Source organism: Oreochromis niloticus, linkage group LG18 (assembly GCF_001858045.2).
Source record: "Oreochromis niloticus isolate F11D_XX linkage group LG18, O_niloticus_UMD_NMBU, whole genome shotgun sequence".
Lineage (NCBI taxonomy): Eukaryota > Metazoa > Chordata > Actinopteri > Cichliformes > Cichlidae > Oreochromis > Oreochromis niloticus.
Genome location: NC_031982.2, coordinates 9,219,795 through 9,242,977, shown reverse-complemented (window position 1 = coordinate 9,242,977; position 23,183 = coordinate 9,219,795). Strand labels below are relative to the sequence as shown.

Sequence of the window (23,183 nt, the reverse complement as noted above, 5' to 3'; positions counted from 1 at the left end):
AACCACCATAGCAAAGAAAAAAAAACAAAAAAACTAAAACTAAAAAAAACTACCGTTTATTTCTATTCTACTCAACAATTTAAAAACAAATCTGCCTTCAAAGATTTTATTATTGCATGACATTGTGATCTAGAGATTTATTTCGCCGCAATCGCAAAATAAACAACCAGACACAAAAATGAAGATACTACAAAACACAATCAGAAGATATATAAATAAATTTATTTTTAAAGTAAGCTAGTTCAAGAAATTTGCCTTAATAGCTTGTATTATTTCATGCCTTTGGTCACTGTCCTGCTGTATCGCATTGTGTAGTTTCTATTCCACTCTGCCCCGCCCGTGCGCTGTCGTCACGCGCCGGGTAGCCAGTGAGGCGGAGGGAGGGGGTGTTTCACACGGCGGAGAGGCAGGCAGCGGCGTCGCAGCGCTACAACAAGAGCGGCTTTTGGGCTTTGTTTCGTGGATGTGAATGAGCTCCATCACCTCCTCCAGAAATGTGGACGGATTTAAGGATATTGCTACTTTTTAATTTGTTCGTCCTCAGGCTTCATTTCACAAAAGGTCAGTTGAAAATTTTTGTCCCCCTCTGCGCGCGAGACGCTATTGAAATAGTAGATAAAGGCTGGTGTGAGATGCTGAGCTGACTGGAAGCGCTCTCTACTCGGCGCGCGCGAGCGTGCGTGTGATACCAAAAGAGCAAAAAGGCCAAAAGGGACTACTTTCTAAACACAAATTAATGCGCAAGTGCGTGGTTTATTTCACTTTAAAAATGTAATAGGTGAGGTTTCAGGATAGGAAAAAGCCTCTGCGTGTCTGTCATGTGTTTTCCCGGCTGTGAGCATCCATACTGCATCAGAGGTAGTAGCTGTAGTAGCCCAGACTGACTGACTGACTGACTGAATCTTTGTCTTTACGTTTAGAAGAATTGAGTCGTGCAGACCCTGGGCCTCTTCTGAGCCCTTCTGTCTTTGAATTGTTAAATATCCTGGAAAAAAAGTAGACCGCTATCTGAAAGAAAGCACGCACCATGACGCCTCTAGCCCTTCAGCCAATTGACCTGAATGAAGGCTGAATATCAATTAGGCATTCATTTGCAAATGACAGTTGAACTAGCCTACAAGAGATTACTGTTATATCCAATTGTTGCTCATCCATCTGGACTCTTATCTCTCCTTTTGTTTTTGTTTTTGTTTCTTGCAGCCACGGATGAGTGTGAGGATGGACAGTTTCAGTGCAACAACAAAAGGTGTATACCGACCATCTGGAGGTGTGACGACGATGACGACTGCTCAGACAACAGTGATGAAGAAAACTGTCGTAAGTGTTAAAATTAAAGGAGAAATAAACACAGATTAAATATGTTAACTGTGGACCTGCCACTACTAAGGTGTTATTACACAATAACATGTTAAAGCATGATCAAAATAGACATTAACTATATTAATGATTATAACAGTGCAAACCCTCCATCCCTGCTTAATCATAAAAACATGCCACCGTATTATCATAAGGATTAGTCCAGTCAGTGTGATCCTAACCATCAATATTACTAGAAAAAGTTTAGCTCTGAGGATTCATTAGAGCTAGTCTTACAATTTTGATCACGATTCGAGTGTGTGCTTCAGCCTGTGTATTTTAAGTTGTGTTTTCTTATTGTGCTAAAAGTCATGAACCAGAAAATGAACCCGCATCCCTCCCAGATCTCTGCCCTTTCATAGCTTTAGATTATTTTTTTCTGGCTTTGCTATCTTATTGGGATTTTATCAATTTTCTTCCTACTCGCACATTGTTCACAACAGCCCTGATTCCATAAAAGCCAGCAGAGTTTACAAAGAGGCACAAATGCAATCATGCTTTGAGTGAGGATGTGTGCGTTCGCCTCAGGCTAAGAGCGCGTGCAGGTGATTTCATCCCTTCTCCTCCTATAAATAGAGCACTCAACAAGCATGTTTTCCTAAAATGTGGGTTGATTGGGTGGAACCATTTTCCAATCATCTCCAAATGAAAAGCTGTCCAGGTGAGGGACAGACTGCGTGGTGCATCGCTCCAGTGCACAAAGCTCTGACAGGTATCTTGGATGTGTTGTTCTGGGTGGAAATAATAGAATTCTGCTTTCCTTTCTGACAGCAAACCAGTGGCCTATATTTTGAAAGAATGCTTGTGCTGAAACCAGTGAAGTTGTGCCAAAGCTGAAGCCGAGATTTGCGTGTTTGCAGTGCAGCTTCTTTTGTGTCTGGGTTAATTGTGGCTCGGGAGAAAATTCTACACCTCCCCACGCGATCTCATAATGCATACACTCTCTCTTTCTTCTCATGCATCTCTCTGTTTTTATTTATTTTCTCTCTCTCTCTCTCTCTCTCTCTCTCTCTCTCTTTCTCTTCCACAAAACTCCATCCCCCACACAGACCTGTTGTATACAACCACCTTATACTTCCTATGTGTGTCTGGAGGTGTTTCCCTGTTGTTTCCTTGATTCTCCGTCCCAGCGGGACGTGTCCTCAGGCACGCAGAAAAGCAGGTCATTTGGAGCCTGTTTGCTCCTAAAACATTCATGTGTCACTGCCTCAGACGCGCACATGAATTCTGACGTTTGGAGAAAAATGATTGCTCTGCCAGGCTTTATTTCCTCTGTATTTCTTTCATAGGAAATTGTTTGTGGGTTTATTACCCCCTCGTGTGTTTTCCATAAGGAGGAGCTTCTGACACATTTAGGGTTTGAGTGAAAACACTCCCTCTGAAAGCCTTTTAAGCTGAGACTTACTGTCAGCCCACCATTTGATGATTATGAGTGTAAAGCATTACATGTTGTTTTATTAGAGAGCGGTACATGTGTGGCCTTCACTCTGTGTCCATCTCCTTTTCCTGTGTGGCCTGCTGTATCTGCGTGGGCAGGCGCTTGTTTCCCTGAGCAGAGATGCAGGGTTTCTGTACCCGCATCCTTGTAGTGTGTGATCAGAGAGATGCTAAGCATGCTGGCTGTTAAAATTTTACTGCTCTGTACTCTGGCAATTGTTAATGAATGATTTACTTATCTTGAGTCATTCTCACAGGTTGCCTCTGTAAGCCGTTTTTCTCTTTCTCCATGTGAAAAGACAGAAGTCAGCCGGTGTTAGGCGCTGAGGTGAAAACCTGTACAACATATGCTGCGTTGGGGGGAGAGGGTGCTGAGGATTTAGCTTGTAAATACAGCAAATCCTGTTCAGAAATGACACCGTTGGTTCTCGTTGGCTGTGAAGCGGTAGCATTTTTTAAATTAAGTTTCTGAATGGCTGAGTGGATTGTCTCACCTTTTTTTTTTTCCTGAAAATATAATATTTCATAACACAATGCCAAGCCAGATATTTCAGTGACTGAATGTGTGCAACAGACCATGGTTATGAAATATGCTGACAGGAAGGAGCTGCAGCTCCTTATTTGTCATGCCAGTGTCACTTTCTTTCTAACCTGACTGTCGCTGGCAGAACAGGTGTCTAAAACACACCAGAATTTCTCATACCAGTAATCTTTATGCACCATGGTGCTTCTCCATCCTTTACCCTGGTTTTGTTAACACCATCCCCCACTAGTTCACCCCCGAGACTGCAGTCCCTATCACTCGGTACACCCCTACCATCCCCCCATTATCAAACTATTCCCCACTGACCGTTCACTCACTGCGGGGACCATACATTCATACATGCATAATTGCAGTCCCTAACTATGTGCAGACACAAGTATGGGTCAGACACATGTTAGAATAAACAGAATCACATGAGCAATAATTCATGTGCACACTGTATTTTTGCAGCAGAGAAGTTCAGTCCATATATAAGAAACTGTACATTTTGTTTACTGGTTGCATAACTTCCTGGGTGAGAATGAGACGCAAAGACTCCCTCCCTCTCGCTGCATCTGGAGTTGACAGCAGTGGAGGCAACAAAAGAATTCCTCCTTGAATTCTCAAAGTCCGATTTGTGCCGACTCTGATGCAAAGTCGGCGTTTAATCCTCGTCCTGATTATAGCAGCATATCGCCCACTTGCCATCTATCTGCGTTACCTTCAAAGTCCAGAGTGTCCGCTTGACTCTCCTCTCATCCTCAGATGTGATAAGAATCTATTTCATTTGCATTCATGAATTTAACATTCACACCTGCAGGGAGGCATTTCACATCGCCACGTAGCGCTCAAAGTCTTCTGTTGTTTTACACCGCGATGCAGAGTCAGCAACAGGCCGCGTGCCTCCTCTCTTTGTCTTCTCTTAGCTAATAAACCTCCACCACTCCCTCACTGCCACACTCACTTTTGAATCTGCCGGCACTCCTCCGCACCTCCCGTAGTCATTGTTTATTTCTTTATTCTGAAGCCTTTCGGTGGATGCAGATTCTCTGCTATAGTGTCGAAACCACAGCCTGCTCACACACCGAGTTTCAGAAAATTAAGAAGCCTCTGTGCAATGCTAGATAAATGCTTTTTTAAAGCTCTATTAAGAGTCCTTAGAACTCACACATCTGAGGCACACTGAGGTCCTTTTAATAGCTTGAGTGCGAAGAAAGCGGTCAATATTTTTTAATATGGTCTACTTCCTGCATGATCTGTAAATTGGTTTTATGATATGAGATTAGGTAAGATTATATCAGTCAATATTATTGGTTTTGTATTGGGCTGCTTGCTAAGTTCTTAAAGGCAGAAAAAGCCTCGCCTGCTGACAGAGTATTTTTGTCATGAATTCAAAATAGCTCACTGGATTTTGTTCTGAAATCCTGCCTTCTTTTTCTTTGATTTATTATGCTTATGGTATTTCTTTGGCTGCAAATAAAACTGTTAAGCAGTAATTCATCTTCCGCTTATCCTCTGCATTTTATTTTTCAAGGCTTTCCTCTTTCAAAAAGGGAAAAGTCCTTTGTTATCACAAATCTCCGGGTCTCTGAATCCTCAGTTGGCGAACTATTTTTACATACTTTTTTGGAACCACTTTGGCCTATCTACAACATCTTCACTTCTTTTTCTGCACTCACACAGCAGATTCCCACAGAAAGCTAAATGGACTCCACTTTAAAACTCTCTACAGCCTCATGACTCTCTGTTTCTTTTAGCACTGATGGCCGGTCGAACAGGCTTCCAGCCAGCTCTACTTTTTGGGTATTTCCGGCTGTTTTCATTGCTTTGACAGGTTATTTTTCTCCTAGCTGTGTTGACATCACCCACCCAGACTAGTTGACAGCAATATTTCACAAAGTAATGCCGACTGATCAGACACGAGGAAACAGTTTTCCCACCTGCTGAGATCTACTTGTAAATTCAGAAAAATAATACCATTCTGTGTGAGGTTCTGCTTTGTGTCGCTGAGGTTTCAGGAAAAAAAGGATGCCTTGTATTTTTGGCTTATCAGAGTTAAAAACATTTCTTGAGTGAGTGTGTTTCACCCCACAGTGTCTGAATCTTTTTTGTCTCTGTTCTTTGAAGCTTGAGTGAATGAGTGAAGTTGAAGTGATAGAAAGTGGGGAAAGAAATTATTTTGACCCTACAGTGTGAGTCTGGGAGGTTGTTTTGTGTTCCTATCAAATTCTCCCCATAATCTCCACGGCTGTTGACAACAGACACAGCGTGGAAAGGATTACGCCTTTATCTTTCCAAGCTATGAGGCATTTTTTCTGTCGGGTCTGTGGTCAATTTCTGTTATGTTAATTCACAAAGATGTGATAGAGCCTCAATTAGTCACCAATTTGAAAAGCTACGATAAAGCAAACTTTTTTATTGCAAAAATGTATGGCTTTTAAAACATGTCAGTTCGGTAAACAAACTGATCTTCTGATCTTTTATCTGTCCAGTCGATCTTTTCCTCAAGAAACGTAAGTCTGTGGAAGATCTTTGAGATTATTAAGCAGTTGTGGAAGTTAAAAACTTCTGCCTAAAGAAGAAAAACAAAATAATGTTTGTATTACTGCAATTGCAAGTGTTTTCCCATTTTTAAGGAGAATAACAGCAGTAGTGTTCTATTTCCTGTTATGTTGAAAAACATGTCAACAAGTCCCCTGATGCACCTTACTGGAGCATTTAAGAGCTTTATTTTTGTTTACAAAAACAGAGTTTGTATAATTCCAATGAGCTTGAAAGCCAACGTTGGGTATAACCACCTTTATTCTTCAACACATTTCTTTAAGTAGTCTCCAGGAATAGTTCTTTATTCTAGAGACACTCAGAGCTCTTCTTTGGATGTTGGCTGCCTTTTGTTCAGTTCTCTGTCAAGATGATCCCACATTGCTTCAATAATGTTGAGGTCCGGGCTCTGGGGAGGACAATCGTTGCTTATAGTGTTCCACTGAATGTTTTTCTATCTAGATATTCTTTTACTGCATTGGCAGTGTGTTTGGGAATATATTAAATTATGAACTGCTTTCCACATGGTATTGCATGCTGGATCAAAATCTGATGGTACTTTTCTGTGTTTATGTCAAAGTGAGAAAATTAACTGTAGCTAATGAAAATGATGGTAGTAGCTAGAATTCTCTTAAAGTAGCTAAATGCCTCATGATCAAATAAGTAAAGGACATGAATGAATGAATGAGATTCATATTGTCCCAATAAGCAAGTTACTTCATCATCAGTGTTTTCGGATCTACACCAACACTGGCTGAAATGCAGTCTCGAACTGTGACAGAGCCCCCACTGTGTTTTACAGATGGCTTTGGACACACAGTGTTGTACCTCTCTCCCACCCTCTGAATATATCTCAGCCTTTCCTCCTTGTTTCCCTTGATTAAGAATGGCTTCTTGACAGCCACACGTCCACTGAGACCATTTCTGATGAGGCTTCAGTGAACAGTAGATGGATCAACTGAAAGGCCAGATGCATCTCTCAGGTCCTGTGTCAGACCTTTGATGGATTTTTTCCTGTTTCTTAAGGAACTGATTTTCAGATACTGTTCATCTTCTTTATATAGTTTTTTTTAGGCCTGGCACTTCTTCTGTTGTCCTCTACTTATCCAGGTTCCTAAACAAAACATAAACTGCACACCTTAGCTCTTTGGGAATCACCAAATCAACTAAAGAAATTGGAAAAAATTTGGTGTTTTGTGATAGGCTACTAGTAGCAAAGTGCCCAAAGATACATATATAAAGTTGTCTGTTATATGTAGAGACTCACTGGTACATCGCTTGACTTGTCTTTTCTATGCTTGACTGATTCATAGGTAAGTTTTAAGTGATTTGACAAAGAAAAAACATTCCTGTAAATTTGTTTAGGTACAGGGACTGGAGTTAAAATGAGTAAAAAAGCAGCCAATGTTCAAAGAAGAACTTTGAAAGACCTTCAGAAAGCCTGGAGAATGTTTGCGAAAGCAAGCTCCTTAGAAGCAAAAAGTTTTCCTCATTATGTAATTTATTTATGTAGTCTAAAAAAATCAGGTCCAACCTTCATTCTCAGCGATCTTGAGCAATTAAATTGCTGTAAAATGTTTTTAAATCAGCCTTCAGTCAAACCACAGTCCTTCTGGAAACAGCTTGTTACTCTGTAGCTATCCTGTTATTTTGAAGCCCCTTTTTAAATGAACGTGATTTAATTTCAGTGGATAACGGAACTTAAAAAAAGGAGCTCACCAGTAAAAATCTGATTGCAAATTTGATGAATTTACTGAAAATAATAAGTGTTTAACCCCTCCCAAGTTCTCCTGTTCATGTGCAAACACCAATAGAAAGGACTAACTCAACATTTCCGGTTCAACCCAGCAGAGCACTTGGAACAAATGCAACACTAATTACTTCCAAGACTACAGTGTGGCAAAAAAAGAGAAGAGTATATTTACCTACATCTTTATTACAATAAGAACTAAATGTACGTGCTGCTATAGAGTTATAATTGTTGTGAACCTCGACTGCTCATAAGCGTCAGAGCAACAACACGATAAGCTCATGTGTCGTTCTGTTATAATATCTCTGGTTTTACAGATTAACAAGATATTTTCTTCCACAATATGCTAACTTATCGACGTGTGTGCGTGCGTGTGTGTGTTTGTGTATTACTATTTGCTTGATTGCTGGCCCTACTGGCCTACTGCCCTGTATCTGCATGTCTCCAAGCCAGCTTGCCCTAAGTGATCATTAAGAAGTCTGCAGCTCCAATTGAGCTATTATCTCAGATTAGTGTGTGTCGTTACACAACGTTGCAGAGCGAGAGAGAGGGGATTAATGTGGGGGTATAAAACATCACTCAGCCTCAGCCTCTTCCCATCATCTGCCACATATTTATCCCTTATTCCACTTGTCTTTTTAGTGCCTTCACCTCAGTGAAAACCATTTGTATGCATCATTTTAAAGAATACACCTCCCAGAAATTTGTGTTTATTTCAAGGGATAAAAAGCAGATATTTCTCTGGGGACACTCTTAGCAGGCGCCTCATGAAAATTACTGTTTCAATTCTGTTGAACTATCGAAATACTGCTGAGGCACTAAAATAACTTCATCAGCTAAAGTCTGTGCGGAGAATCTTTATTATGGAGTTAACACTGTGTTCTGGTTTCAATATTTAATTGTTTTAAAATCAATGAAAACTTTACAGGGCTGGCATTTTAATCATGTCGTTTAAAGGCCGCCATTAACCCAAGACATTTTAAATGTAGGATTTTAATATCACACCTCTCAGGGCTCATATTTAGAGCTTTTCTGTGAGTTAATGCTGTAAAATGTATCCTGTAAACTCTAACACAGTGTGCTTAAAGTACTGGAAGTTACATATGGTAGCGAGGTAGGGCACTTTGTGTTTGAGATCTGGGCTACTTGTTTTAACTGATAAAGTGATTCTGTTACACATCCCTGTAGTTTTTGTAAAAGTGATTCAGTGGCAGTGAAATGAACCCAGGTTAGTTTGAAAATCGATAAGACTGGATGTTCGAGAGCGGCTGCCTGCTCTGTGAACCCAGGCCTTGGGGCCGCTGGCATCCAGGCAGACAGCGCCTTTCATCCAGAATCACTGTCAGGAAAAAAAAAACAAAAAACAGACCCACAAGGGATGATGTTGGCACACACTGCAAGAGCTGTGGCACTTAGCAACTTGTGACTCATTTTGGTGAAAAATGCGACTTCATGTGACACAGCAGCCGTGCTCATGAATCTCTTCTGACAGCTGCGACAATGTTGGGTTTGGATGATTGTGGCTGTGAGTATTACTTTATTTTGATTTATCTTTTTTTTTTGGATGAGTAAACATATTCATCACAGAACTACTGAGGATATTATGCATCTCTGAAGTCAGGCCAGGGCAACACAGAGCGTCAGCACTGTGTGTGGTAGTGAATTGGAATGATGAGCAAATAGCTATGACACAGCAACCATAGCCCTCGGTCTCTTTCGTTTTATTGATGATTCAATGTAGCTGGATGAAGTATGAGTGTCACCTCTGCTCACACAGGCCATATTCGCTTCCTTTTGCCCGGCTACATACTGACTCATTACATCGCCACCATCACAGTGTTGAAGCTTTGCATGCGGGCTGTCACTGCGTTGAATCATACCACCTGCCTACATGTCTCCACCTTTACAGCAACCGTCAGAACAGTGCGCGTAGCTCGAAGTGACCTGTGGACAGTGCAGCTGGTCTAAAGAGCCATTAAAATCTCCAGACAAAGGGACCAAACAGTGGTTACCCTTATAACCAGCAATATCCCATTCCATGGCTGTCAACTGCAGAACTGAGCAAACATAAACTCCCTTATTAAAAAGTAACTTTAATTCACTGATACTGTGGTGACAGGCCATTTATTAAAAATGTTAACATTACAATTTGTGGATACACTGAAATGTTAGAATGGCTGATAAGTGGCATACTGACTTTACTATTTGAGATAATGTAAGTAACTTTAAGTTAGCTTATGCATTTGTGCAATGTTAGCCATTGCTAACATTTTAGCCTGTGGAACATAGCTGAGTTCACAATTTACAACATATGGTAGTTTTCCTGTGCAGACATGAACACTTGTAGATGTATGCTGCCCTGTCAGTGCTGTAAGAATTGCAGTCTTAGGACATATGCTGCCTACAGTACCTGTACTAACAAAGAAAACAAGTACCATTACATTTTCAGAATTTTGCTATTGAAATGTGTCGGAACATATCACATCATGTATCGTTGTTCTTGAAAAGGCTAGTCAGTAACACAAAGATAGCTTTTATTGTTGTTTTGAATTAATCTGTTGATTTGTTGTTTCTTTAAAAGTAAGTTTACAAAATGTAAGTAAATTGCTTTAAAAAAGCCTCAAATATCAGAGTAAGGTTCTGAAATTTCTAGTTTTGCCTAAATACTATCACTCAGTGATATTTAATTTCTCATAGCCTGAGGAAATGCTCTTAGCTTCCCTCTCCTCTTAAGGAATGACATATAATTAAATTTCTGCAGAAATGCAGAATGTGTGAGCTAAGCCTAAGTTAAATGAGGGTTTTATTGTGTCAGGCATTGCATTACCTGAACAGTCATAACAAATTAGAATGAGACTTGAACTAATTTTCTCAGCAGTAGAGATTTAGGCAAGAGAAGCCTTGAATCTGTACAGACATGGACTATCAAATGATTTCTCTTCAACAACGACCTTCCAATTAGCAGAAAAATGGTTTTACATGGGCTAATCAAATGTCTAGACTGCTAGATCTGTACTGTAGATCTGAACAAAGAAAGATTTGCCATTTTTTGACTAGAAAAATGTAACATAACCATCCGCTCAGAGCAGGGATCATTTCTGCAGAGTAACTTGTTTTACTGTCCCCTGCAGGCCTTTCTCACATCAAAGATTTTCAGAAAGATGCTTTTGCTCATGTGAAATCTGCATTTGAAAACAGCAGCAGCAGACCCAATTAGATTATTTAGTTTTCCTTGAAATATTCTGTCTGCATACAAAAAAATGGGCTGTGTAAACCTGCTTGGGTCTGTTTTGATTTAGATATTAACTATGAATGTGCAAAAACACACAGTGAAAAATCTTACCAAAATCTTGTAGCTATAACTTGGTTTTGAATTTGTAATGAAACTTATTTTACCATCATTTTCATGTTTAATCACACTGCTGTGTGGAGGTTTTAATAGATTTCTGCAGGCAGAAGGAGAAAGTAGATCTCATTTCAGAAAAGGTCAGTCATGCCTGTTTAATTTATAAAGCTTATATTTAAATCATAGATATGATTTAAATATAAGCTTTCTAATTTAATCATATATAATGACATAATGCTTATTCAGTATTCACCCTGTCTGTGTGTGTTAACACAAAAGTTGTGGCTTAGTATTCGAGCAAAAGTTTTCTTGGAAGTGGTTGGAAATGCAAGCAGAGAAGTGGGAAACGTTAGCTAGCAGATGGTTTGTCTGAGCCGCACTTGACCCCGTGTGCTTCCGACAGGAATATTGCGATCAAAGCTGAGCAGCTAAGCTCTGCCTAGAGATAGATATGTTTTAAATGCATAGCCATTGGCTGATCACACGTACACACACATAGTATGGATGCACAAGACACACCCTGGCTGCACACTGAAAGGCATTGAGTTCACATGAAATGAAAATGTGGTCTATTTTATTGGTTTGTGCATACCCTTTGTGAATGGATAATGATGTAATCTCTTGTGACATGGATCACCAGAAAAAGAAGAACCAGACTGATGCCGAGCTTAGAGAAATAAAAGGAGCGAAAGAGGAGGCAGAGCCAAGGAGGGTGTCGTTGCGGAGCGGGGCAAGGCATGGGGGCAGGGATGAAGAGTGCTGCAGTGTCATTGATTTTAGAGTGGTTGTTTTGCTGTGTTATTGTTGTGATGCAGATCAGATAAGGTGTAGCCGATAAGACACACAGCCAATTAGAAATCAGCTGTAGTCTCTCCTTTAGAGAGGTGAAAGTTGAGGTTGAGTTTTCTGTTGCACTCTGCACAGAAAGAAGACAACTAAATCACAAAGTTAACAGAGACAAAGCTCTTACTCAAGCATGAGTACAAAACTAAAAGCAACGCCAATTGGTTTGAAAGAAGAGCCACTCACTGCAGAACATCTGCTCGGGCTCAGGCAGCCAGGCTGCTGGAAACACCTGGCATTAATGCAGCTTTCCTGCTCTTCTATCAGATTTTCTGTGTTTAACTTTAAGTCAAGGAGTGGCAAAGCAGCTTACACTGGGGGTTCAAATATATAAATATATAAAGTCATTGTGCCATTTATTTATATTTCATTCACGCTATTATGTCTCTGTTTTACAAAATCAACAGGGATACTCTATTCAAAATATTACTCTATCACTTTTCACTTGTATGGAACATATAGGGAACATTTCTGAAGAAGCAATGATGTGTCTTGTAAGATGATGTGTAAGATGGTGATTACAATATTAGATACACAAAAAGCAATCAAATCTGGATTGTTGTGTTAGTATTTTTGCTTGGACAAGACTACTTCTTCCAGCCCTGATTACATTGTAGCTTACCAATAGTGATGTGTAGCCTGTGTCTTAAAAATGCTAGCCTGGTCCATTTGTTGATTGCACATGAAGGTTGATGGAGGCACTGTGTGCTTCCATCAGCCTGTTTGCAATCAGTCCAGACAACCCACTCTTTTCATTTTAGGCAATAAAAACCTTTATTCTTGGTGCGTTGCCTTGCTGATATTAATATAGGTAAACTCCCCCTTTCTTTATTATGTTACCAGTCCACCTGTCATCTCTGAATTCTCCCTCCAAACTCTCTCTCAAACAATACAAGCAGGGCACTGGATCTGCGAACTGATTGAAGAGAGCACTGTCTATATGGTTCAAGTACTAAAGCCAAAATGCATGTATGTGTGTTAGATTATGTTGCAACATCGGTTTTATGGCCTTTTGTGAAACAAAAAAGTGGCTTCCATTAAAAAATATAGTTTTTATTATTAGCAAATTGTAGTTTATTGTTAGTTATAAGCCTAGCAGGAAACCCATTAACTGCATACAGTTTGGTGAGCTCAAGCTTAAAAAATAAAATATTGACCTCAAAGAAACAATATTTCTTACAGGATTATTACAGTGTGCACATTTATTGCTTTTGTTTTGTACCCATTTTGTATGTGATTCCTCCTAAACCATGACATCAATAATTTACAGTGCTTTTTTACTTACTGATCTGCAAAGTTTGGTGCAAAGAACTATTACTTTTTTCTATCCACACAGCAGAAGTCACACTTTTGCATATAGTACAGTACCCTGGCCTACTTTGAATCTCCACACCACATATATTCTTACAGGGTAGAAATGTGAGTGAAAATGCCCCAGAAAAAATCTTCATTAAATTGCCTCATGCAACACGAGGATCCTATTGCATCGTAAAGCTGCAACACATTTAACACAGCCCGCTGGAAACGATGTCATGGTGTTGACGTAAATGTGCAAGCTTGCATTTGCTTTATGTGAAATTGGCTTTGTAAATGCAAAGAGTAACCAATGCAGGTTGTGTATAAGACTTACATGTTTTCCAATGAGTGTCCCAAATTCTTAAGTTATTACCAATGTTATACTGACAGTCTTGGCATGTTCCCATAGGCCTTAAGGGTGATGGAGTGGGTTACTTGTTTAATCTGCCCAGTTTGGCATGAAATCAGTGTTGTGACATTTTAGTCTTTAGGAATGCAGACCAACTCTGCTGTAATATTCCTCTGCTCAGTAAGGCTTAAGAAAGAATCATGAAAACAGCTAATGAATCATTTCATTTCTCTACTATTAGTTTAAATGAGGCCAACCGAAATGCTACATCTCTGATGTGTAACAAGTGTACCGTGCTTTTAATGGAACCATCTGAGCTTTGCATGCATGAAAGAAGCTGTGGTAAAGAGCCTAGCTGCTTTGTCACTTTCAGCTTTTCCAAAGACACTCAGTTGAAGATGTAGTTTGCTCATGCTGATGCATATATATTATAGTCTTTTACTGCAAAGAGAAAAAGAGCAGTGCGTTGAGGTGGCGTTGCATCTTTTGAGTGTAATGTGAGGTGTTTGGATTTATCTATGAATTATTTAACCAGTGTACTTACAACTCCAGATGATTTTCTATGCTTGGTAGCAAACATCCAGACCACATCTGACCTTGTGATCCTCGGGGCTTCGAGATGTATTCAATCTCTTAATAATTATTACATTTAAAGCATTTCACAGCTTATATCATGCGCATGGCATGAGGAGAAGCTGCTTTGTGCCACTTTGCTAACACAGAGAAGCGTTGGCGGTGAGGGGGGAAGCCTTTAGTCACAGTCTGAGTAATCTGTTTCTGTGGTGGGTTGGTTCAGGACTCTTTGATTGGACAGCGGGTATTTGGTGGGCCCCCACTTAAGAATATCAGCTCTCACAGAGTCCATCAATAGGTGTCTGTGACTTTGTTCTTCCTGCCTGACTCAAGTGCGCTGTTTGTGTGTGAGAAGAAGAAGAAAGAAAAAAAATGTATGCATTTAAAAACAGAGAAACAGACGGCCTACTCGGACTTGCGCAGAAGTGGGCGAATATGCTTGAGCGCGTGTTATGTTTGCATGTAACTGTCGGGTGATGTTCAAACAGCAGCTGGGATTAAAGTCTGAGCATGTCTTAATTACACTTTCTTGTTGCTAGGGGCAGACTTTCTAGAACAAGAAATTTGACCTCGGGCAGTATTACAGTTATGGTAATTTTCGTCTGCAGTGGGAAATGTAAAATCTGCTCTCAGTGTCTTGTCACAGCAATTTCAGTGGCTTAGTCTGCAGGCCAGTGAGGGTGTTTCTGAAAATTTGGTCTGCAGATGCTTTTGTGTTTTGTGCTATTGGAATCAGGTCTTTGCAAGAGAAAGGAAGGAGAGAAGAAGAAAAAGAGATGTGGCTCATTCTCTGCATAGGGTAAATGACTAATCTCCCATTTCTCATTACAGCCCCCTGGTTAGTATAGAAATTATAATCCAGTGTGGCACACTTTTCCTTATACGGGACTGATTATGGTGTAGGCTCGCTTAATACATTTGGTTGCTGTGTAACCGAGAGTGACAAGTCACTCTTTGACTTACTCTTAAATCCAGTATTATAAACTCAAGATGCTTAATGGAAGTCCACTGGAAAGTAGACTAATGAGAGCAGACATCATCCCTTCTAAAGGCTTTTAAAGACATACGGAAACAGGAACGTAATAATATAGATTGCCCGCAAGTGCTTTTGTAGATTAATTTATAAAGTACAAGATCCGCATTCTAAATGAGAGAATCATCAGAGACTCAAATGCCCGTAACAAATAGCTCTTGGGCTTATTTACACTTGGATCCTGTATTGATGTAAAACCCAGATGCAACTTTTCATGTTATAGACAGATTTCGCAGCATTCCTTTTGGAAGTGAAATACTAGGTAATCACAAACGTTACCAAACTGCATTAAGGTTCTGTATCTAATTGAAGCAGAAGCTGGATTAATGTTACCCAGTGTTCCCTATTTCTTATCAAATCGGTTGCTGTGAAATAGGTCATTTAGAAAAATTACAATCTTGATTGCACCTGCTTTAGTCTGCCTATCATTTTGCTCTCAATTAATGTTTTCTCCTCCTCATAGCTGAGACCTAACCTGAAGGTGTCCTTGAAGCTATGCTTAACATAATAAGAGAGTTTATTCCTGCAATGAGGGGTGCTGCTCTCAGAAACATACTACAGGCTTTGGCATAACATCTCACTAAATCACTAAAAAGACTAAAAAATTAAGCTTAGAGGTTTATTAAAAAAGCATTTTAGTTATGTAGCTAAGAGCTGTTGAAAAAGACACACAAACATGCTTGACTGTAAGTGAAAGTGTAGTTTTACTCAGATTATTCATACACTTCTTATATTCAGAAACACTATACACAGTGAGTAACTGAACTTTAAATATTCCGTATGATTGTGGCGACGTATCTCCAAGGGAGCTCTTTATTTTACTTATCACTTACTTACCTTGTTACATTAAAAAAAGAGTAAGATTTTATACAAATGTTGGTGTGTTGGATAAAATCATACTACTTGAATCTGGCCAAAAATTATTTTCACTTCAGCTTTTTTAGCTCTGGTTTAGCTCTGTTGGTCTATATTTTCGTTGGATGCATTGTCCTGAAATTTTGTCCCAAATAATGAATCCAAATGATAATCCTGTGACTTTTCTTCTAACACTACCATGGAGCAGTTACCACTTTTGCACTGAAATCCTTTAACAACTCACATATGAACTACTATAAAAGTTGGCCACAATTGTTAGCATGGTAGCATTAGGGCTGTGCCATATCATATTGTCTGCAAGGATACTGATATGAGTTTAGGTGCTATAAAATTGTCAGATCTGTTGATGTACCAAAATCTTACTACTGTACTGTACTGTACCACTGGTACAGTATCATAGTTAGACATGGCCACCCACTGATTTTTTTGAAGTACTATTTTGAACTCTTGAGCCAACGCCATTGTGATTTGATGAGCGTGAGGCAGGGCTGACTGTGGAACTGCATACTCGGTGGATAACGGCGAGTAAATCACAAGTCTGGAGCCAAGTGTTTACTTAGCTCAGTGCCCAGGGCTGTTTTCCCATAGCGTCCTATAGGACTAGAAAGTGTTTTGCAACAGCACACTCCCATATGCAGAAAGGCTATTGCAGGGACCTGAATTCAAGTTCTTCTTTTATTTTTTAGCCATCTTTAATACTAGTCTATGGTTAGTATTTACATCAAAGTACTGGTTTGCCAAATTACGGCCTGACAGAGAGGCTAATATGGCTGCATGTTATGGTTGCAAATATTTCCCATTACCAAATCTGCCTGAGAGCGATGGGCCCACTTTATGAATTGTGGCAGTCAGATCTTAATAGTGAATGATAGCATTTGGTCCTGGAGTTATAATTACTTTTGATTGTTAAGAGGAATGTCTCCTGTGTTTCAGCCACATTGAAACTCAGAGGAGATTCTTCAAGTGAAGGGCAAAATTGCTTTGGGATTGTCTTAATTAATTTCCATTCCATGATTTTTTTTACTTCATAAAGGAATAGCCCCCCAAAGAGGATTTAGTCAGAGCTGAAGGAAGATTATCAGCAATATGATAAAAATTGTTAATTTGGGTGTAAAATACCCAAGAATACAAAAATAACAGGTCAGGGCACAGATTTTACTCCAATAAGACAACGTAGACTTTTTTGTTAGTGTACATAGAGAGATCATACTGTGTTGTCACCTGCCAAGAGATAGAAGAAGAAGAAGAAATAAGACAAAGAAAACCCTGCATTCAGATTGTTGCTCAGCAGGTCAGACTCTCATTTTTGAATCATAGCTTTTTTCTCAGATTTCTGTAAAAGCCACTGTATCTACTTGCACTGATTATAACACTGACTACAGTGATTCTGATGTGCATTTAAACGCTGAAGTACTGTTGTTACTGTGTGCTGGACTATAGGCACACTTCAGATGGTATTTGTTAAAGCTCAGATGTTTAAACACTATGATGCTGTTGCGCGTGCGTGTCGCAGTCATTGAGCATTGCTGTAAACTCGCAGTGCTGATGTTCCTAAGTGAACTGCTTTCACTGTGCTAACTTTCCTCGATCTTCCTGCTTTTTTTAAGGCTCACGTTGCAGTTTTGAAATCCAGATCGACTGTGTTTTTATAGACGTGGACTTCCAAGATAAGACATTTTCACTCTACGCTGGGGAGAATGAAATGCTGTCCTTTTCTATGCAGGGATATCCTTGAATATCTCCCTCAAGCAAGCCTCTGAATCCCCTGCTGTGCCATTAGCAACTGATAGTAAAGTGCTGTGCCTTTGCTGAATACCTGCAAGGTTAAGGTGTGTGAACAGTTTTAATTTGAAGCAAAACATTGCAAAGAAAGATTATATGTGTGCAGTCGAGGTTTGCTGAGTGATCAATACATCTCTGAGGAAAAGTTCTCTGTAGACTGTTATGAGGCTGTGATGGGGAATGCAAGGCCAGGGACTCAACAAACACAGACCAAACAGTACTAAAGGTTATGACCGTTACAGATTATATAAGTTATGTTCATCGGGATCTTGGTTTGAACTCTATGCAGACTGTGTTCTTTCAGGCTATGAGGAAGGAGCATCTGGCTGCTGTGCTGATTTCTATCGAAGCATGCAGGAGAGGCTCTGGGGGAAGAGCAGCAGTGACGGTGTCAGCTGTTTGGCTGAGGGACCTGTCCTAAAACTGTGTGTGTCTGTGTGTTTTCCCTACCAGGGAGACTTTATTAACCAAAAACTCTGGGGCAGGTGACAGACTACAGCAACCAGCTTGTCTTCGTTCATTTGGAGGGCACCTTATTTAGATAGTTTACCGCACTAAGCAGGTGCTTTACCGCATTTCTTTGACATTGCACTGTTATCAGCAGTGGTTGCTTATGTAATGTTTTTAAATGGTTTCCCAAGGTTGTTGTTTCTGTGTGTGAACGGTCAGAGAATCAGCCATTTATCAAAAGTTAAGCCTTCACCGTTTTATCTTAACACGAGAGGCCACTCCATCTGTCTAGTAGGATTAGATTTATTTTGAAGGCTCCTGTTTTTCTGCTCGTTTCTGATAAAAGTAGGATTTGGGGCTGCATTCACTAGCTCTAACTGTGGAAAAGTGCGCATAATCTGACCCTTGCTGTGGACTTAGAGACAGCAGTAGGGGCTGGTTCCTGTTTAAACTTTGCCTGCAGGACATTTGTGTCGCGTTGATGTAACACAAACCACATTCAACACATGAAACAAGGTAGTTCATCAAAGATGTACTCCTCTCTACTCGGTGCAGACTCGTTCATTTCATTCCCTCTGTTATACCCTCTTCTTGTGTGGTTCCCATCACTTTTTCTAGCAGCTTTACTCTTGAAGCTATGTCTTTCATATTTCACTGGTAATGTCTTCTGGGCTCCTCTCTGACACTCCTGGGGTCTGATTGTTCTCCCTGCTGAATCGTTAGCTGGCTGCTGGATTTAATATAGGGAACACGGTGGAGAGAAGTACCTGTACCACCAAGTGTAACTGCAGAACCACTTGTACAGTAATGGTTTTAACTCCATAATGAGATGAGCACTAGAAACACCATTTTCAAAGAAGGTAGAGTGCAGTCTGAAATAAGGTGCACACTGTATTCTTAGATTCACCTTCTGGTGTCTGATACGATCTCTTTTCTTATCTTTTTTTTTTCTAAATTACAATTTATACATAAAATTTAAATCCTATAAATTCATAAATGTGGTGTAAATGGAGCCTGTAGGTGCTGTTTGTGTCTCTGCAACCAAATTCCTGGAAACTGAAACGGCGCTAAGTAGAAATTAGTTGCTTTCTAAAATGCAGTAAGATCTTACCAGCTCATGTCTCTTTTTCATGCTTCACTGAATAACATGCTGAGTCCTCTGCAAATTTGGACTTGCCTTTAGTTTGTATAAAGGCACAGTGTATTCCAGTGACAGTGCCAGGTTATAGGATGAAACTGTTGACATATGGCTGTAGATCAACCATATTTTGTGTCTCTAAACCAGGAAAAACACACAGGAAGAAAGGATTGTAACAGAAGGTCAGACACATGGAGAAGGCGTCACGCAGTGAAGGCTGGGGATGTACGTGTGTATGTGTGTCGTCCTATATTTGTGTGTTTGCTTCTCTTGGCAAGCTTGTCTTGTAAGCGCCAATGTATGCGTTATATCTGCAACATTTGTCAGTGTGTCGGCTCTGTGGTAGGGTGTACACGGGAGTGTGCCTGTCCACCCACGTGCATACTTCATATATGAGCTTGGAGATCAAAAGGCAGCAGACTGTCACAGGAGCATGAAAAAAAGCTCCAAAAAGGCTTGAAAACCTCTTGAGAAACTGAGCTACAGATGTGTCCTGTTGCTTTTTTACAGATGCTTGCGCACAATCCACTATACTTCGGTGTGATGTTGCTCCATGATACTATTGGCTTCAAGGTAAATCTCTAGGGATTTAGGTAAGCTGGACCTAAAAAGTCTTCACTAAAAAAAATATCACTCCCGGGCTTCCTAAAGGTGACTAAGGAGCTTTTTAAGCTGAGGCTGCCCAGTCTCTTGCTTAGAAAGGTGGTGTTTGTGTCAATGTGACCTGACAGGGAGGGAGAGAAAATATGTCTTTTTGGAGGCTGTGGGCTATAATTAGCTCAGTGTAAGTCTTTGGCCAGTACACAAGGTCAGAAGAAATGCTGGGCAGTGAACAGCAATAAGTAGCCTCCCTTACCTCCAGCATTCTGCATCACAGCGTTATGAGTTTAGTAATTATGGATGTGTGGTAGTCTTTACATGATTGTTATCCGCCACAAGTCGGGCATGACTGTTTCTCTCCATATTATTTTTACATAGCTATTTCACCTACAATCAAAGTTCTATTGATTATTTTAATGTTGCCGATTAAAACTGAGCACTGAAATGAGTGGTGGAGTTCACGCTTTTCAGAATACTTTCAGAATACTTGTACTTGTTTGCTACTTCACTGACTTGATGAGTATTGAACATTAAATGTAATTTGCCAGAGATTAAATAAAAGTATCGGATCATCTATTAAATATAGACTCCATTCTTAAAATAGAAGTGCTTTACTGAAACTTTATTTTCATGTGACTATTTTCTCAGTATTACTGAACCAACATAGATACAAGCGGTTGCCTAGAAACAGACAAAGTTGTTCTGATGTGCCTGTATGCTTATCTTCTTTTAATGAGTTCAGTGTCTCTTATATAAAAATCCTGAACTCTTTTCACCCCTTAGTTTTTAACCATTTCCTGTTTTATTTTGAAATCATTCACTTTTTTCACTATATATATCTTCTATTATTATTTTTTATATATATTTTGTTGCTGTTGTTTTGTTTTGTTTGCCCAGCCAGGTGCCTTCCTGTGTATTACGCTAAGCTTTCAGTTAAAGTTTGGGATTTTGTGAGGATACTGTGGGATCTTTTTCTGCGCCCTGTGTTTGTATCCTCCTCTCCCGGGGATCGTTATGCATTCCCTTACAAATTTAAAGAAGACGCTTGTTGTTGGTTTAGATATCACAGCTTCTGTCTTAATATTTAGAATGGTATAAAGGTTGTGTAGAAGGACCCACACACACAGCGTGTACTGAGTGTTTCTCTTTTATTTCACGACCCACAGCCGTGTATTTTCTGGGTTTGCACACACACTTGCGCTGCAGCTCTCCCAGACTGCACACACCTCCTGACGAAGCCTGCTTCCTCTCCACTCCAGTGTCACTAAAAGCAGTAGAGAGCTCGTCAGTGCCATCACCATCACCTGTCCGCTCACTTTCCTGGCACCGCCCCTTGAGCTCACTGCACCACCCCTCCCCTGCAGCTGAGTAAGGGACCACACCTCTGCCACAGGCTGTAATGTCATATCAGTAATCAAAAACTCAAGGCCCATCTTTTCGCCAATTAGACCCAAATTATGAAGCTTTAAATCACCATACATTTGAATTATAACAACCATAATTTACCACATGCTATTTAAGTTGCAGCCCAGAAATGTAGGCCATGGTGGGAGTAATCAATCCATTCTCCTGGCTTTATCTTATTTTATTTGCTCAGTTTGTCCAAAAGGATGAAATGCACAGCACACAAGAGGGAAAAAAGGGGAGATTTAATCTGTAGATGCCACTACTTGGCTCTGTGTTTTTTGGATCAATACTCTATCAACCAGTGCTGAGCTAGAGCTTAGTCCTGTGTGGCTTTTCATCTTCCTGTTGGTTCCAGTGGCTCACCACTGACCACACAGACCTGAGTGACAGGAGAAAATACGTAATGACATCCTCTATTGACAGATAACAACAGATAAATCGAATCAAGAAGAGAAATTGTTTGCTGCTCTGAGGAGACTTAGCCAAGCTACATGAAGTTTCTGTGTATAAATAAATATGTATAAAGCACATGTCACATTAGACACATTTAAAACTGAGCTAAATCTCTGGACAGGCATGTATCTTAGTTAAAGGTAATGTAAATGCCAGAATTAATCTAATTAAATCCTGAAATTATTCGCGAAAAACAATTTCAGGAACAGCTTGTCCCAAGTGTTGTCGATGCCACGCTGTATTTTGTATGCTATCATGATATCCCATTAATTTTAGCAGGGTTAGTCATTTGCATGCTGGTTTAAGCTAACAGGATACATAATGTTTCCTGCTTCGACAACACTCCCCTACTTCACTCTGAGCTAATGAGGCCATTTGTCTTCTGATCCACAGGAGAATGTGCTTATCACTGCATTACCTATTAAGCTTCTCATGGCCCCCAAAATGAAAGTGCTGTCATTAATATCCTTCATGGTGAAAAAAAATCAGAAGGAAGAAAATAATTCTTCTCCAAAGGGTCGGGTGTGTGCGTGTTTTTATGCGTGTGAATGTCAGGTGATTGAAAGCTGTCTGCTTTTTTGCTCCAGAGCATCGCTGAGTGATTGAGTGTGCTCTGCTCTTGACTCGGCACATTAATATGTTCACTCAGTCACACGCCCACGTGTCCCCACAGAAAGCTTTGCATTTTGAAACTTCATACCTGGTATTTTGAATTGTTACTACTTCAAACACCCCAAAATACATACAAATAAAATAATTTCTTGTTTTTTGTCGTATGATTTCACACACCACACGTTAATAAAAATAGTCAAAATTTATCAAATTTAGGTCGTGAATATTTGAAATGACAAATCATCTGTACCAGTATTTAAAGATGCACAACCCCAGTACCAAAAAAGCATGTGACATGGCATAAAAGTTAAATAAAAACAGAGTGCAATGATATGCAAATCTCATTAAAAAATGCATATTTTATTTAAAACTTAAAGCATATCCATTTTTTTAAACTGAGAAAATGTACAATTTTAAAAAAATGTTAGCTCATTTTGAATTTGATGGCAGCAACACGTCACAAAAACATTTGGGACAGGGCCATGTTTAGCACGGTGTTGCATCCTCTCTTCTTTTAACAACAATCCATGAACATCTGGGAACTGAGGAGAACAGCTGCTGGACTTTTGGGAGAGGAATGTTGCCCGATTCTTCTGTGATACAGGATTGTAGCTCCTCAGCAGTCCTGTATCATATTTTTCATTTCATTATGATCTAAATGTTTTCAACTGGTGAAAGGTCTGGACTGCAGGAAGGACACAGCTGCATGTGGCTTCGCACTGACTTGCTGAAATATGCAAGGAGATCCTGTTTCTCTTCTCTGAAATATATAGAATTTCAACTTTGGATGATGAAACTTTGCCTCAGTCTATTTTAAA

At 39.9% G+C, this 23,183-nt stretch overlaps 1 protein-coding gene across 3 annotated transcripts in view; it reads left to right on the top strand.

Moving 5' to 3' along the window:
- Nucleotides 1–382: 382 nt before the first annotated feature.
- Nucleotides 383–23,183, top strand: part of LOC100712136 (low-density lipoprotein receptor-related protein 8) — a 79,541-nt gene continuing 56,740 nt past the window's right edge. For all 3 annotated transcript variants that reach the window (XM_025900463.1, XM_005458056.4, XM_005458054.4), the window contains exons 1-2: nucleotides 383–561; nucleotides 1,201–1,317. In XM_025900463.1, the coding sequence (XP_025756248.1) occupies nucleotides 495–561; nucleotides 1,201–1,317 (184 nt within the window). In that variant the 5' untranslated portion in view covers nucleotides 383–494. The remainder of the gene's footprint in view (nucleotides 562–1,200; nucleotides 1,318–23,183) is intronic.